We start from the raw sequence: 16,834 nt of genomic DNA, 5'->3' as shown, positions 1-16,834 counted from the left end.
GAAGTGCTGAGAGACTCAGTGAGAGAGACTCAGTGAGAGAGACTCAGTGAGAGAGACTCAGCGAGAGAGACTCAGTGAAGTGCTGAGAGACTCAGTGAGAGAGACTCAGTGAGAGAGACTCAGTGAAGTGCTGAGAGACTCAGTGAGAGAGACTCAGTGAGAGAGACTCAGTGAGAGAGACTCAGCGAGAGAGACTCAGTGAAGTGCTGAGAGACTCAGTGAGAGAGACTCAGTGAGAGAGACTCAGCAAGAGAGACTCAGCGAAGTGCTGAGAGACTCAGTGAGAGAGACTCAGTGAGAGAGACTCAGTGAAGTGCTGAGAGACTCAGTGAGAGAGACTCAGTGAGAGAGACTCAGTGAGAGACTCAGTGAGAGAGACTCAGTGAGAGAGACTCAGCGAGAGAGACTCAGTGAAGTGCTGAGAGACTCAGTGAGAGAGACTCAGTGAGAGAGACTCAGTGAGAGAGACTCAGCGAGAGAGACTCAGTGAAGTGCTGAGAGACTCAGTGAGAGAGACTCAGTGAGAGAGACTCAGTGAAGTGCTGAGAGACTCAGTGAGAGAGACTCAGTGAGAGAGACTCAGTGAAGTGCTGAGAGACTCAGTGAGAGAGACTCAGCGAGAGAGACTCAGCGAGAGAGACTCAGCGAGAGAGACTCAGTGAAGTGCTGAGAGACTCAGTGAGAGAGACTCAGCGAGAGAGACTCAGCGAGAGAGACTCAGTGAAGTGCTGAGAGACTCAGTGAGAGAGACTCAGCGAGAGAGACTCAGTGAGAGAGACTCAGCGAGAGAGACTCAGCGAGAGAGACTCAGTGAAGTGCTGAGAGACTCAGTGAGAGAGACTCAGCGAGAGAGACTCAGCGAGAGAGACTCAGTGAGAGAGACTCAGTGAGAGAGGCTCAGTGAGAGAGACTCAGCGAGAGAGACTCAGTGAGAGAGACTCAGTGAAGTGCTGAGAGACTCAGCGAGAGAGACTCAGCAAAGTGCTGAGAGACTCAGTGAGAGAGACTCAGTGAGAGAGACTCAGCGAGAGAGACTCAGCGAAGTGCTGAGAGACTCAGTGAGAGAGACTCAGTGAGAGAGACTCAGTGAGAGAGACTCAGTGAGAGAGACTCAGTGACAGAGACTCAGCGAAGTGCTGAGAGACTCAGTGAGAGAGACTGTGAGAGAGACTCAGTGAGAGAGACTCAGTGAGAGAGACTCAGTGAAGTGCTGAGAGACTCAGTGAGAGAGACTCAGTGAGAGAGACTCAGTGAGAGAGACTCAGTGAGAGAGACTCAGTGAGAGAGACTCAGCGAAGTGCTGAGAGACTCAGTGAGAGAGACTCAGCGAGAGAGACTCAGTGAAGTGCTGAGAGACTCAGTGAGAGAGACTCAGCGAGAGAGACTCAGCGAGAGAGACTCAGCGAGAGAGACTCAGTGAGAGAGACTCAGCGAGAGAGACTCAGCGAGAGAGACTCAGCGAGAGAGACTCAGCGAGAGAGACTCAGCGAGAGAGACTCAGTGAAGTGCTGAGAGACTCCAGTGAGAGAGACTCAGCGAGAGAGACTCAGCGAGAGAGACTCAGTGAAGTGCTGAGAGACTCAGTGAGAGAGACTCAGCGAGAGAGACTCAGCGAGAGAGACTCAGTGAAGTGCTGAGAGACTCAGTGAGAGAGACTCAGCGAGAGAGACTCAGTGAAGTGCTGAGAGACTCAGTGAGAGAGACTCAGCGAGAGAGACTCAGCGAGAGAGACTCAGCGAAGTGCTGAGAGACTCAGTGAGAGAGACTCAGCGAGAGAGACTCAGCGAGAGAGACTCAGCGAGAGAGACTCAGTGAAGTGCTGAGAGACTCAGTGAGAGAGTCTCAGTGAGAGAGACTCAGCGGGATCAGTGAGAGAGACTCAGCGAGAGAGACTCAGTGAGAGAGACTCAGTGAGAGAGACTCAGCGAGAGAGACTCAGTGAGAGAGACTCAGTGAAGTGCTGAGAGACTCAGTGAGAGAGTCTCAGTGAGAGAGACTCAGCGAGATCAGTGAGAGAGACTCAGCGAGAGAGACTCAGCGAGAGAGACTCAGTGAGAGAGACTCAGTGAGAGAGACTCAGCGAGAGAGACTCAGCGAGAGAGACTCAGCGAGAGAGACTCAGCGAGAGAGACTCAGCGAGAGAGACTCAGCGAGAGAGACTCAGTGAAGTGCTGAGAGACTCAGCGAGAGAGACTCAGCGAGAGAGACTCAGTGAAGTGCTGAGAGACTCAGTGAGAGAGACTCAGCGAGAGAGACTCAGTGAGACAGACTCAGCGAGAGAGACTCAGCGAGAGAGACTCAGTGAGAGAGACTCAGTGAGAGAGACTCAGTGAGAGAGACTCAGTGAGAGAGACTCAGCGAGAGAGACTCAGTGAGAGAGACTCAGTGAAGTGCTGAGAGACTCAGCGAGAGAGACTCAGCGAGAGAGACTCAGTGAGAGAGACTCAGCGAGAGAGACTCAGTGAGAGAGACTCAGCGAGAGAGACTCAGCGAGAGAGACTCAGCGAGAGAGACTCAGTGAGAGAGACTCAGCGAGAGAGACTCAGTGAAGTGCTGAGAGACTCAGTGAGAGAGACTCAGTGAGAGAGACTCAGTGAGAGAGGCTCAGTGAGAGAGACTCAGCGAGAGAGACTCAGTGAGAGAGACTCAGTGAAGTGCTGAGAGACTCAGTGAGAGAGACTCAGCGAGAGAGACTCAGTGAAGTGCTGAGAGATTCAGTGAGAGAGACTCAGCGAGAGAGACTCTCAGACTCAGCGAGAGAGACTCAGCGAGAGAGACTCAGCGAGAGAGACTCAGTGAATTGAGAGACTCAGCGAGAGAGACTCAGCGAGAGAGACTCAGTGAAGTGCTGAGAGACTCAGTGAGAGAGACTCAGCGAGAGAGACTCCAGCGAGAGAGACTCAGTGAGAGAGACTCAGCGAGAGAGACTCAGTGAGAGAGACTCAGTGAAGTGCTGAGAGACTCAGTGAGATCAGTGAGAGAGACTCAGCGAGAGAGACTCAGCGAGAGAGACTCAGTGAGAGAGACTCAGTGAGAGAGACTCAGCGAGAGAGACTCAGCGAGAGAGACTCAGTGAGAGAGACTCAGTGAAGTGCTGAGAGACTCAGCGAGAGAGACTCAGCGAGAGAGACTCAGTGAAGTGCTGAGAGACTCAGTGAGAGAGACTCAGTGAGAGAGACTCAGCGAGAGAGACTCAGTGAGAGAGACTCAGCGAGAGAGACTCAGCGAGAGAGACTCAGTGAGAGAGACTCAGCGAGAGAGACTCAGTGAGAGAGACTCAGTGAGAGAGACTCAGCGAGAGAGACTCAGTGAGAGAGACTCAGTGAAGTGCTGAGAGACTCAGCGAGAGAGACTCAGCGAGAGAGACTCAGTGAGAGAGACTCAGTGAGAGAGGCTCAGTGAGAGAGACTCAGTGAAGTGCTGAGAGACTCAGTGAGAGAGACTCAGCGAGAGAGACTCAGTGAGAGAGACTCAGCGAGAGAGACTCAGCGAGAGAGACTCAGCGAGAGAGACTCAGCGAGAGAGACTCAGCGAGAGAGACTCAGTGAAGTGCTGAGAGACTCAGTGAGAGAGACTCAGTGAGAGAGACTCAGTGAGAGAGGCTCAGTGAGAGAGACTCAGCGAGAGAGACTCAGTGAGAGAGACTCAGTGAAGTGCTGAGAGACTCAGTGAGAGAGACTCAGCGAGAGAGACTCAGTGAGAGAGACTCAGTGAGAGAGACTCAGTGAGAGAGACTCAGCGAGAGAGACTCAGCGAGAGAGACTCAGTGAGAGAGACTCAGCGAGAGAGACTCAGTGAAGTGCTGAGAGACTCAGTGAGAGAGACTCAGCGAGAGAGACTCAGTGAAGTGCTGAGAGATTCAGTGAGAGAGACTCAGCGAGAGAGACTCTCAGACTCAGCGAGAGAGACTCAGCGAGAGAGACTCAGCGAGAGAGACTCAGTGAGAGAGACTCAGCGAGAGAGACTCAGCGAGAGAGACTCAGTGAAGTGCTGAGAGACTCAGTGAGAGAGACTCAGCGAGAGAGACTCAGCGAGAGAGACTCAGTGAGAGAGACTCAGTGAGAGACTCAGTGAGAGAGACTCAGTGAAGTGCTGAGAGACTCAGTGAGAGAGACTCAGCGAGAGAGACTCAGCGAGAGAGACTCAGCGAGAGAGACTCAGTGAAGTGCTGAGAGACTCAGTGAGAGAGACTCAGTGAGAGAGACTCAGTGAGAGAGACTCAGTGAAGTGCTGAGAGACTCAGTGAGAGAGTCTCAGTGAGAGAGACTCAGCGAGATCAGTGAGAGAGACTCAGCGAGATCAGTGAGAGAGACTCAGTGAGAGAGACTCAGTGAGAGAGACTCAGTGAGAGAGACTCAGCGAGAGAGACTCAGCGAGAGAGACTCAGTGAAGTGCTGAGAGACTCAGCGAGAGAGACTCAGTGAGAGAGACTCAGTGAGAGAGACTCAGTGAAGTGCTGAGAGACTCAGCGAGAGAGACTCAGTGAAGTGCTGAGAGACTCAGTGAGAGAGACTCAGTGAGAGAGACTCAGCGAGAGAGACTCAGTGAGAGAGACTCAGCGAGAGAGACTCAGTGAGAGAGACTCAGCGAGAGAGACTCAGCGAGAGAGACTCAGCGAGAGAGACTCAGTGAGAGAGACTCAGTGAAGTGCTGAGAGACTCAGTGAGAGAGACTCAGCGAGAGAGACTCAGCGAGAGAGACTCAGTGAGAGAGACTCAGTGAAGTGCTGAGAGACTCAGTGAGAGAGACTCAGTGAGAGAGACTCAGTGAGAGAGGCTCAGTGAGAGAGACTCAGCGAGAGAGACTCAGTGAAGTGCTGAGAGACTCAGCGAGAGAGACTCAGCGAGAGAGACTCAGTGAGAGAGACTCAGTGAGAGAGACTCAGCGAGAGAGACTCAGCGAGAGAGACTCAGTGAAGTGCTGAGAGACTCAGTGAGAGAGACTCAGCGAGAGAGACTCAGTGAGAGAGACTCAGTGAGAGAGACTCAGCGAGAGAGACTCAGCGAGAGAGACTCAGTGAGAGACACTCAGCAAGAGAGAGACTCAGTGAAGTGCTGAGAGACTCAGTGAGAGAGACTCAGTGAGAGAGACTCAGTGAGAGAGACTCAGTGAAGTGCTGAGAGACTCAGCGAGAGAGACTCAGCGAGAGAGACTCAGTGAAGTGCTGAGAGACTCAGTGAGAGAGACTCAGTGAGAGAGACTCAGCGAGAGAGACTCAGCAAGAGAGACTCAGTGAAGTGCTGAGAGACTCAGTGAGAGAGACTCAGCGAGAGAGACTCAGTGAGAGAGACTCAGTGAGAGAGACTCAGCGAGAGAGACTCAGCGAGAGAGACTCAGCGAGAGAGACTCAGTGAGAGAGACTCAGTGAGAGAGACTCAGCGAGAGAGACTCAGTGAGAGAGACTCAGTGAAGTGCTGAGAGACTCAGTGAGAGAGGCTTAGTGAGAGAGACTCAGCGAGAGAGACTCAGTGAGAGAGACTCAGTGAAGTGCTGAGAGACTCAGTGAGAGAGGCTCAGTGAGAGAGACTCAGCGAGAGAGACTCATTGAGAGAGACTCAGTGAAGTGCTGAGAGACTCAGTGAGAGACTCAGCGAGAGAGACTCAGTGAGAGAGACTCAGCGAGAGAGACTCAGCGAGAGAGACTCAGTGAAGTGCTGAGAGACTCAGCGAGAGAGACTCAGTGAGAGAGACTCAGTGAGAGAGACTCAGCGAGAGAGACTCAGCGAGAGAGACTCAGTGAGAGAGACTCAGTGAAGTGCTGAGAGACTCAGTGAGAGAGACTCAGTGAGAGAGACTCAGTGAGAGAGACTCAGTGAAGTGCTGAGAGACTCAGTGAGAGAGACTCAGCGAGAGAGACTCAGCGAGAGAGACTCAGCGAGAGAGACTCAGTGAGAGAGACTCAGTGAAGTGCTGAGAGACTCAGTGAGAGAGACTCAGTGAGAGAGACTCAGCGAGAGAGACTCAGCGAGAGAGACTCAGTGAGAGAGACTCAGTGAAGTGCTGAGAGACTCAGTGAGAGAGACTCAGTGAGAGAGACTCAGCGAGAGAGACTCAGTGAAGTGCTGCTGTTTGAATGAGTAAGTTCGTGTTTGAGTTGTTTCTCAGCACTGTAAACACGTCGTTTTCAACACTTTCATAAGCCAGAAAATACACATTTACATTTAAGTCATTTAGCAGACGCTCTTATCCAGAGCGACTTACAAATTGGAGAGCGACTTACAAAATGCACGTTCTCCCTCCTTCCACGCACGCTGCAACCAGCACTGCAGCTCCAAATGAATGACTATAGCAAAGTATTTTTTATAACAAAGTGTTGTTATTATAATGGCTTGTCTCTTTTTATTATATCAAATAATATTTAACTTTATCTGGTCATAGCAGTAACAACATGAATTAGTGCATGAGACAGAAATACCGTAAATTCCGGACTATAAGCCGCAACTTTTTTCCCAGGCTTTGAACCTCGCGGCTTAAACAATGTCGCGGCTAATATATGGATTTTTCCCGCTTTCAATTTTTTTTTCTTCCAAAAAACACATTCTGTGACGTGCTCAGTTTTTGGGGCGGCATGAAGCTTTCATTAGACCAATGAAATTGCCAAACGGGTTAAGGTCAAACAACTTTTTGGTTTACTGTTTAGATTAAATCGAGCGCTCTCAATCTTCCCATCATTCTGATTACGGTAGTCATTTTGTCACCCTCATCATGGCAAAGACATGGAGAAATGCATATGATGCAGCTTTCAAGTTGAAGGCGATTGATCTGGCTGTTGGAAAAGGAAATAGAGCTGCTGCACGGGAGCTTGGTCTTAATGAGTCGATGATAAGACGTTGGAAACAGCAGCGTTAGGAATTGACTTTTATTTTTGTTACAAGCCGTGTTTCGTTAAAGCCTGTGTAAAGTTCATTTGTTTCAATGTACCGGTAGGCACCTGCGGCTTATAGACATGTGCGGCTTATTTACGTACAATTTAATATATTTTTTTTTAATTCAGTGGGTGCGGCTTATATTCAGGTGCGCTTAATAGTCCGGAAATTACGGTAATGCAGTGTGACTTGTTTCTCCATCACCTGGAAGACCGTGTCCCCTTTTCTCAGTGGAGGGAGGGAGAGCGGAGGGACGGTGAGTCGGGTGAGAGGCAGCCTCACCCCTCCTCCCCTCAGACAGGTGAGAGGCAGCCTCACCGCTGCTCCCCTCCTCCCCTCAGACAGGTGAGAGGCAGCCTCACCGCTGCTCCCCTCCTCCCCTCAGACAGGTGAGAGGCAGCCTCACCCCTCCTCCCCTCAGACAGGTGAGAGGCAGCCTCACCCCTCCTCCCCTCCTCCCCTCAGACTGACTGATCATCAGATGCAGGCCATCAGTCTGTCTACGCCTTCCCTGTAGCTCAGTTGGTAGAGCATCGTGTGTGCAACGCCAGGGTTGTGGGTTTGATTCCCACGAGGTGCCAGTACAACAACAACAACAAAAAATGTATGAAATGTATGAATTCACTCCTGTAAGTCGCTCTGGATAAGAGCGTCTGCTAAATGACTAAAAATGACTAAAATGTAAAATGTAAAATTAAAGCAAATTATTCTGCTCACTCAGCTGTGCCTCAAGTAATACAACAAATGATCTGTTACCGGTGTAATCATACATATAATTTCAAAATGGTCTGAGAAAAACAACATTGACAGGGCAATTCAAGCATTCAGAGTGTTTTATAGTCTCATGTACAGTGTTGCAGGTGTGATTGCAGGGCACAGTGTATTGGACATATAGCCTACTACAAACCTCGTTGCTACACTACTGTTTTTAATAGGTTCATGTTGCTTAAGTTTTTAAGTCATGTTTAAAAATAATAATTTTCAGTAGTAGATCTCTGTTTACATTGTGACTCAAAAGGTTGGTGACCAATGGTCTAGTCAAGCTGGTGGCCTGTCTGTCTGTCTCTGTCTGTCTGTCTGTCTGTCTGTCTGTCTGTCTGTCTGTCTGTCTGTCTCTGAATGTCTCTCTCTGTCTCAGTTTGTTACAGTTTGTCTCGATCAAAGTTGCCTGATCAAACCTTTAATACTGAAACTACTACTATTCTACTATAACTCAACCTATATTCTACTATACCTCAACCTATATTCTACTATTCTACTATAACTCAACCTATATTCTACTATAACTCAACCTATATTCTACTATTCTACTATACCTCAACCTATATTCTACTATACCTCAACCTATATTCTACTATTCTACTATACCTCAACCTATATTCTACTATACCTCAACCTATATTCTACTATAACTCAACCTATATTCTACTATAACTCAACCTATATTCTACTATTCTACTATACCTCAACCTATATTCTACTATACCTCAACCTATATTCTACTATTCTACTATACCTCAACCTATATTCTACTATACCTCAACCTATATTCTACTATTCTACTATACCTCAACCTATATTCTACTATACCTCAACCTATATTCTACTATAACTCAACCTATATTCTACTATACCTCAACCTATATTCTACTATTCTACTATACCTCAACCTATATTCTACTATACCTCAACCTATACTCTACTATTCTACTATAACTCAACCTATATTCTACTATACCTCAACCTATATTCTACTATTCTACTATACCTCAACCTATATTCTACTATTCTACTATAACTCAACCTATATTCTACTATAACTCAACCTATATTCTACTATACCTCAACCTATACTCTACTATTCTACTATACCTCAATCTATATTCTACTATTCTACTATACCTCAACCTATATTCTACTATTCTACTATAACTCAACCTATATTCTACTATAACTCAACCTATATTCTACTATTCTACTATAACTCAACCTATATTCTACTATTCTACTATAACTCAACCTATATTCTACTATTCTACTATAACTCAATCTATATTCTACTATTCTACTATACCTCAACCTATATTCTACTATAACTCAACCTATATTCTACTATTCTACTATAACTCAACCTATATTCTACTATTCTACTATAACTCAACCTATATTCTACTATTCTACTATAACTCAACCTATATTCTACTATTCTACTATAACTCAACCTATATTCTACTATAACTCAACCTATATTCTACTATAACTCAACCTAAGCATATGCTGTCTGTATCTTTTAAAAATGATGTGGCCGATCTATCAATGTAATGTTACATTAAGCCTGTTTCTAATCTAGGATTGCAGGAGAATTGAGTCATTTTTCAGAGATTGCTAATTGTTCATTTTCCCTTTCAACAGGTCCAATATTTCTTCAAGATTTTGGATGGATGAAGTTTTTTTTTTGTTTGTTTGTGTTTTACACAAATACACATTCCATTTGTATGAGTATGTATTTAAATAAAAGAGACATTGACCACAGGATAATTTCTCAATTTATTTGTCATTAAGGTCTTACCCAGATGAAATAAAATGACAAGACCAGATGGACTCCTGACGAGTGTCTGGATGTTCAACATCAATCACTTTTACACCAACAAAACATCCTATTACACAGGGTACTGCATTGCTTCAGATATTCTAACTTTTTGACCAGCGACTTTGGTATCGGATCCATACATTACACTTTTTCCTGCGGGAAAAAAAAAAAAATTGTACAACTGCATAAATATAAAACTCTTCCACCATGAAAATGACTAAAACATTCATTAGAAAGTTACACCACGTCATGTGATGTCTCCAGCAACAACAACAAAAAAAAATGGTTCGTTTTAAAAGCACAGAGTCGCTGTCAGTGTTTCCATGAAGGAGGAAGGAAGCTAGTCTCCCTGCCTGCTGCTAGATACACAGAACACTGCTAGCTCTAGACTACAATAGAGAGGAGGAGGAGAAGCATTGGACATAGAGAGAGGAGGAGGAGGAGAAGCATTGGACATATAGAGGAGGAGGAGGAGAAGCATTGAACATAGAGAGAGGAGGAGGAGGAGGTGAAGCATTGGACATAGAGAGGAGGAGGAGAAGCATTGGACATAGAGAGAGGAGGAGGTGAAGCATTGGACATATAGAGGAGGAGGAGGTGAAGCATTGGAGGAGGAGAAGCATTGGACAGAGAGGAGGAGGAGAAGTATTGGACATAGAGGAGGAGGAGAAGCATTGGACATAGAGAGGAGGAGGAGGAGGTGAAGCATTGGACATAGAGGAGGAGGAGAAGCATTGGACATAGAGAGAGGAGGAGGAGAAGCATTGGACATATAGAGAGGAGGAGAAGCATTGGACATAGAGAGAGGAGGAGGTGAAACATTGGACATAGAGAGGAGGAGGAGAAGCATTGGACATATAGAGGAGGAGGAGGTGAAGCATTGGACATAGAGAGGAGGAGGAGAAGCATTGGACATATAGAGAGGAGGAGAAGCATTGGACATAGAGAGAGGAGGAGGTGAAGCATTGGACATAGAGAGGAGGAGGAGAAGCATTGGACATATAGAGGAGGAGGAGGTGAAGCATTGGACATAGAGAGGAGGAGGAGAAGCATTGGACATATAGAGGAGGAGGAGGAGGAGAAGCATTGGACATAGAGAGGAGGAGGAGGAGAAGCATTGGACATATAGAGGAGGAGGAGGCGAAGCATTGGACATAGAGAGAGGAGGAGAAGCATTGGACATAGAGAGAGGAGGAGAAGTATTGGACATATAGAGGAGGAGGAGGAGGAGAAGCATTGGACATATAGAGAGGAGGAGAAGCATTGGACATAGAGAGAGGAGGAGGTGAAGCATCAAACAAGACATTTCATTAAACCCTCTGTCCCATATTAAAGTTGATCCAAAAAGAAAAAAATAAAGTAATGTAGAAATATTCTCCCACAATCAACTCAAAAAGACACAGGAAAAAGCATTCCAGGGAGTGCAGCCATTTACTGACAGACTTACAGATCAGAGCGTACCATGCCAGTATTTTCAGTTAGTAAGAGTATATTAACACATCCACACACTCACATTAACACACACACACACACACACCCCTTGGACCACTAAAGCTTACTGACATAAGACAACAGAAATTACAACATGGCTTGGAAAGGACCACTGTATGTCACTACTGCACTGGATACTCCAAACGTACATAGAAAGCACATTAGGCAGAATACTTAGGGGACAGACAGAAACACTGCTCGCTACATATCAGTAGTGGAATTGCAATTTACAGTAAGAGATGAACATGTCCCATGGCTCAAGGACTTCTCATTTACAGTAGAATAAATATGTTGCAATTGCTACTCTTCCTGTAATGTACATTCTAAACCCTAGACATTATGCAGGAAGCCAGTGTAGTGTACATTCTAAACCCTAGACATTATGCAGGAAGCCAGTGTAGTGTACATTCTAAACCCTAGACATTATGCAGGAAGCCAGTGTAGTGTACATTCTAAACCCTAGACATTATGCAGGAAGCCAGTGTAATGTACACAGATTAACTGTAGGTCCCCGTATATTATGAAAGTTTGTTCCAAGACTAGTCGTGTTTTTTTTAATATAACTTTTTTTTTTTTTTCTTCTCTCTAAATCATCTTGTTTTGAAATGTGGGAAGATAACAGTGTGTTTTTTTTCATAGCTGAGGTCATGAATTGGCGATAGTGAACTTAACGTCAAAGCGTCCTTGGTAGCGATCTTTCTCGCTGTAGTCAATGTTCGCTCCGTACACTTTGCACTCGAGACGCAGCTCCTCGTTGAAGGTGAGGTTGGTAAACTGGATGGCCACCAGAGGTTGCAGGTAGTTTGGATGCAGCAGCTTGCCGTAGTAAGGGTAGTACTGGAGGGGGAACCCCATTCCCATGCCATAGTACTTGATCTCACCAATCTTGCTGGCATCCTCCTCTCTCTGTAGAGAATGACATCACAGTTAAGTAGGCTGCCATTACAGAACAAGGTTGCATCTTTTTCCCTAAGGTATAAACTGGTGTGTGCAACGCCAGGGTTGTGGGTTCGATTCCCACGGGGGGGCCAGTACAAAAAAAAAAAATGCATGAAATGAAATGTATGTATTCACTACTGTAAGTCGCTCGTCTGCTAAATGACTAAAATGTCAAATGTAAAAATGTAAACTAGTTCTATATTACAACTGAATATAGCCTATATCTAGCAGGACTAAAAACGACATGAAGAGAACAAGCATAGCATTTATCCCTGACAGCGCGATGTAAGGAAACAACAAGTTTATGGTATGGTTGCATCGGAAAATGGCACCCTTTTGACCAGAACCCTATTTGCACCTAGTCAAAAGTAGTGCACTATATAGGGGAAAAGGATGCCATTTTGGATGTAGTCTATATGATATGCTTCCCAGTCCTATGTGAGGCGTACCTTGTTCTGACAGTGGATGGGGATAACGTTGGTTTGGACTCTGCTCTGGCCGGCATCAGGGACGGAGGCATTGTTGGTTGGAGGCTGAAACAAAACCCAGACCATCAGCATTATCACCTTAACCTAACCCAGACGGACCAATCAGCATTATCGCCTTAACCTAACCCAGACGGACCAATCAGCATTATCACCTTAACCAAACCCAGACGGACCAATCAGCATTATCACCTTAACCTAACCCAGACGGACCAATAAGCATTATCACCTTAACCTAACCCAGACAGACCAATAAGCATTATCACCTTAACCTAATCCAGACGGACCAATCAGCATTATCGCCTTAACCTAACCCAGACGGACCAATAAGCATTATCACCTTAACCTAACCCAGACAGAGCAATCAGCATTATCACCTTAACCTAACCCAGACGGACCAATCCGCATTATCGCCTTAACCAAACCCAGACAGACCAATCCGCATTATCACCTTAACCTAACCCAGACGGACCAATCAGCATTATCGCCTTAACCAAACCCAGACAGACCAATCCGCATTATCGCCTTAACCAAACCCAGACAGACCAATCAGCATTATCATATTAACCTAAACCAGACAGACCATCAGCATTATCATATTAGCCTCACCCAGACTGACCAATCAGCATTATCGCCTTAACCTAACCCAGACCAATCAGCATTATCATATTAGCCTCACCCAGACTGACCAATCAGCATTAGCACCTTAACCTAACACGGACCAATAAGCACTGTTGTCATTATCAGGTTATCACCCTGAAACTGTTTCTGTGAAGTGTCCCTCAGTGGTAACCTCTATCACCACACAGTCAAAACTACAGGAAGTAGAATCATGGAGAGACTTCTTCTTTGGTTTAATACATTCATACAGGCTATGTTTCAGGTCTGGAGGGTCTGTGGATAGAGGCTGTGTTTCAGGTCTGGAGGGTCTGTGGATAGAGGCTGTGTTTCAGGTCTGGAGGGTCTGTGGATAGAGGCTGTGTTTCAGGTCTGGAGGGTCTGTGGATAGAGGCTGTGTTTCAGGTCTGGAGGGTCTGTGGATAGAGGCTGTGTTTCAGGTCTGGAGGGTCTGTTGAAACAGGCTGTGTTTCAGGTCTGGAGGGTCTGTTGAAACAGGCTGTGTTTCAGGTCTGGAGGGTCTGTGGATAGAGGCTGTGTTTCAGGTCTGGAGGGTCTGTGGATAGAGGCTGTGTTTCAGGTCTGGAGGGTCTGTGGATAGAGGCTGTGTTTCAGGTCAAGAGGGTCTGTGGATAGAGGCTGTGTTTCAGGTCTGGAGGGTCTGATGAAACAGGCTGTGTTCTGGCACATAAGAAACCATAAGATCACAGGATGGTTAAGAATCATAAAGGGGGGGGGGTTCCTTCCGAGGGTAGAGACTTACGAGTTGTTGCTGGAACTCTCGATATCGAACACGGTTGGACCCAGAAGTGAATCACACAGCTGACCAAATTACACAAGACTTTACTTCTACGTTAACCAAGCTTAATCAACAGTGTAAACTAGATTTGTGTGGGGTTAGGTGTACATACCCTTGGTCTGAAGTTGATGATCCTGTTGAGCTTGGCGATCAGGCAGGGTTTCCCATCCTTGAAGCCGAAGTTTTCGTCGTGACCATCCAGACCAGAACAGGGTCCCAGCCAGGTCCGCTTGAACCTGCAGGCCTTCCTCACTCCAACGTCACTCTCCAGCTCACCACGGTCCACGTACGATGCAGGTAATTCTACAAGCACAGAGAGACACCTATTAGATCAGACAATATAGACCAGACACAGCATAACTAAACCCTAACAGGATACCTTACCAATGTCTACTAGTCTGTACTGGGGTCTACTGGTCTGTACTGGGGTCTACCGGTCTGTACTGGGGTCTACCAGTCTCTACTGGGGTCTACTAGTCTCTACTGGGGTCTACCAGTCTCTACTGGGGTCTACCAGTCTCTACTGGGGTCTACTAGTCTCTACTGGGGTCTACTAGTCTGTACTGGGGTCTACTAGTCTGTACTGGGGTCAACCGGTCTGTACTGGGGTCTACTGGTCTGTACTGGGGTCTACCGGTCTGTACTGGGGTCTACCGGTCTGTACTGGGGTCTACCGGTCTGTACTGGGGTCTACCGGTCTGTACCGGGGTCTACCGGTCTGTACCGGTGTCTACTGGTCTGTACCGGGGTCTACTGGTCTGTACCGGGGTCTACTGGTCTCTACTGGGGTCTACTGGTCTCTACTGGGGTCTACTAGTCTCTACTGGGGTCTACTGCTCTCTACTGGGGTCTACCGGTCTCTACCAGGGTCTACTAGTCTGTACCGGGGTCTACTAGTCTGTACTGGGGTCTACTGGTCTGTACCGGGGTCTACTGGTCTGTACTGGGGTCTACTGGTCTGTACTGGGGTCTATTAGTCTCTACTGGGGTCTACTGGTCTGTACTGGGGTCTACCGGTCTCTACTGGGGTCTACTAGTCTCTACTGGGGTCTACCAGTCTCTACTGGGGTCTACTAGTCTCTACCGGGGTCTACTAGTTTCTACTAGTCTGTACTAGTGTCTACTAATGTCTACTAGTTTCTACTAGTCTGTACTAGTGTCTACTAGTGTCTACTAGTTTCTACTAGTCTGTACTAGTGTCTACTAGTTTCTACTAGTCTGTACTAGTGTCTACTAGTGTCTACTCGTGTCTACTAGTCTGTACTAGTGTCTACTCATTTCTACTAGTCTGTACTAGTGTCTACTAGTGTCTACTCGTGTCTACTAGTCTGTACTAGTGTCTACTCGTTTCTACTAGTCTGTACTAGTGTCTACTAGTTTCTACTAGTCTGTACTAGTGTCTACTAGTTTCTACTAGTCTGTACTAGTGTCTACTAGTGTCTACTAGTCTGTACTAGTGTCTACTAGTCTGTACTAGTGTCTACTAGTTTCTACTAGTCTGTACTAGTGTCTACTCGTTTCTACTAGTGTCTACTCGTTTCTACTGGTCTGTACTAGTGTCTACTCGTTTCTACTAGTGTCTACTAGTTTCTACTAGTCTGTACTAGTATCTACTAGTGTCTACTAGTCTGTACTAGTTTCTACTAGTCTGTACTAGTGTCTACTCATTTCGACTGGTCTGTACTAGTGTCTACTCGTTTCTACTAGTGTCTACTTGTTTCTACTAGTGTCTACTAGTTTCTACTAGTTTCTACTAGTGTCTACTAGTTTCTACTGGTCTGTACTAGTGTCTATTCGTTTCTACTAGTGTCTACTAGTATCTACTAGTGTCTACTAGTCTGTACTAGTTTCTACTAGTCTGTACTAGTGTCTACTAGTTTCTACTGGTCTGTACTAGTGTTTACTCGTTTCTACTAGTGTCTACTAGTTTCTACTAGTGTCTACTAGTTTCTACTGGTCTGTACTAGTGTCTATTCGTTTCTACTAGTGTCTACTAGTATCTACTAGTGTCTACTAGTCTGTAATAGTTTCTACTAGTCTGTACTAGTGTCTACTCGTTTTGACTGGTCTGTACTAGTGTCTACTCGGTTCTACTAGTCTGTACTAGTTTCTACTAGTCTGTACTAGTGTCTACTCGTTTCGACTGGTCTGTACTAGTGTCTACTCGTTTCTACTAGTGTCTACTCGTTTCTACTAGTGTCTACTAGTTTCTACTGGTCTGTACTAGTGTCTACTCGTTTCTACTAGTGTCTACTCGTTTCTACTAGTGTCTACTCGTTTCTACTAGTGTCTACTAGTTTCTACTGGTCTGTACTAGTGTCTACTCGTTTCTACTAGTGTCTACTAGTATCTACTAGTGTCTACTAGTCTGTACTAGTTTCTACTAGTCTGTACTAGTGTCTACTCGTTTCGACTGGTCTGTACTAGTGTCTACTCGTTTCTACTAATGTCTACTCGTTTCTACTAGTGTCTACTCGTTTCTACTGGTCTGTACTAGTGTCTACTAGTGTCTACTAGTTTCTACTGGTCTGTACTAGTGTCTACTCGTTTCTACTAGTGTCTACTCGTTTCTACTAGTGTCTACTAGTTTCTACTGGTCTGTACTAGTGTCTACTCGTTTCTACTAGTGTCTACTCGTTTCTACTAGTGTCTACTAGTTTCTACTGGTCTGTACTAGTGTCTACTCGTTTCTACTAGTGTCTACTCGTTTCTACTAGTGTCTACTAGTTTCTACTAGTGTCTACTAGTTTCTACTGGTCTGTACTAGTGTCTACTCGTTTCTACTAGTGTCTACTAGTTTCTACTGGTCTGTACTAGTGTCTACTCGTTTCTACTAGTTTCTACTAGTTTCTACTGGTCTGTACTAGTGTCTACTCGTTTCTACTAGTGTCTACTAGTTTCTACTGGTCTGTACTAGTGTCTACTCGTTTCTACTAGTTTCTACTAGTGTGTACTCGTTTCTACTGGTCTGTACTAGTGTCTACTCGTTTCTACTAGTTTCTACTAGTGTCTACTCGTTTCTACTAGTGTCTACTAGTTTCTACTG

General features: G+C 45.9%; 2 protein-coding genes across 4 annotated transcripts in view; one reads left to right on the top strand and one right to left on the bottom strand.

Moving 5' to 3' along the window:
• nme7 (NME/NM23 family member 7) overlaps window positions 1–9,401 on the top strand; it is a 102,128-nt gene extending 92,727 nt beyond the window's left edge. For 2 of the 3 annotated variants that reach the window (XM_045696635.1, XM_045696636.1), the window contains one exon: window positions 9,279–9,401. In XM_045696635.1, the coding sequence (XP_045552591.1) occupies window positions 9,279–9,311 (33 nt within the window). In that variant the 3' untranslated portion in view covers window positions 9,312–9,401. The remainder of the gene's footprint in view (window positions 1–9,278) is intronic. The other variant, NM_001141095.1, reaches the window with a different exon arrangement.
• Window positions 9,402–11,583: 2,182 nt separating this feature from the next.
• Window positions 11,584–16,834, bottom strand: part of atp1b1a (ATPase Na+/K+ transporting subunit beta 1a) — a 93,224-nt gene continuing 87,973 nt past the window's right edge. Inside the window, exons 4-6 of the mRNA NM_001140597.1 lie at window positions 13,901–14,091; window positions 12,336–12,419; window positions 11,584–11,853 (exon numbers count right to left, since the gene is read on the bottom strand). Of these exons, the coding sequence (NP_001134069.1) occupies window positions 11,593–11,853; window positions 12,336–12,419; window positions 13,901–14,091 (536 nt within the window). The 3' untranslated portion in view covers window positions 11,584–11,592. The remainder of the gene's footprint in view (window positions 11,854–12,335; window positions 12,420–13,900; window positions 14,092–16,834) is intronic.

The sequence above is a fragment of the Salmo salar genome, chromosome ssa16 (assembly GCF_905237065.1).
Source record: "Salmo salar chromosome ssa16, Ssal_v3.1, whole genome shotgun sequence".
Taxonomy (NCBI): Eukaryota; Metazoa; Chordata; class Actinopteri; order Salmoniformes; family Salmonidae; genus Salmo; species Salmo salar.
The sequence above is the reverse complement of the archived record's forward strand: the minus strand, read 5'-3'. Positions and strand labels throughout refer to the sequence as shown.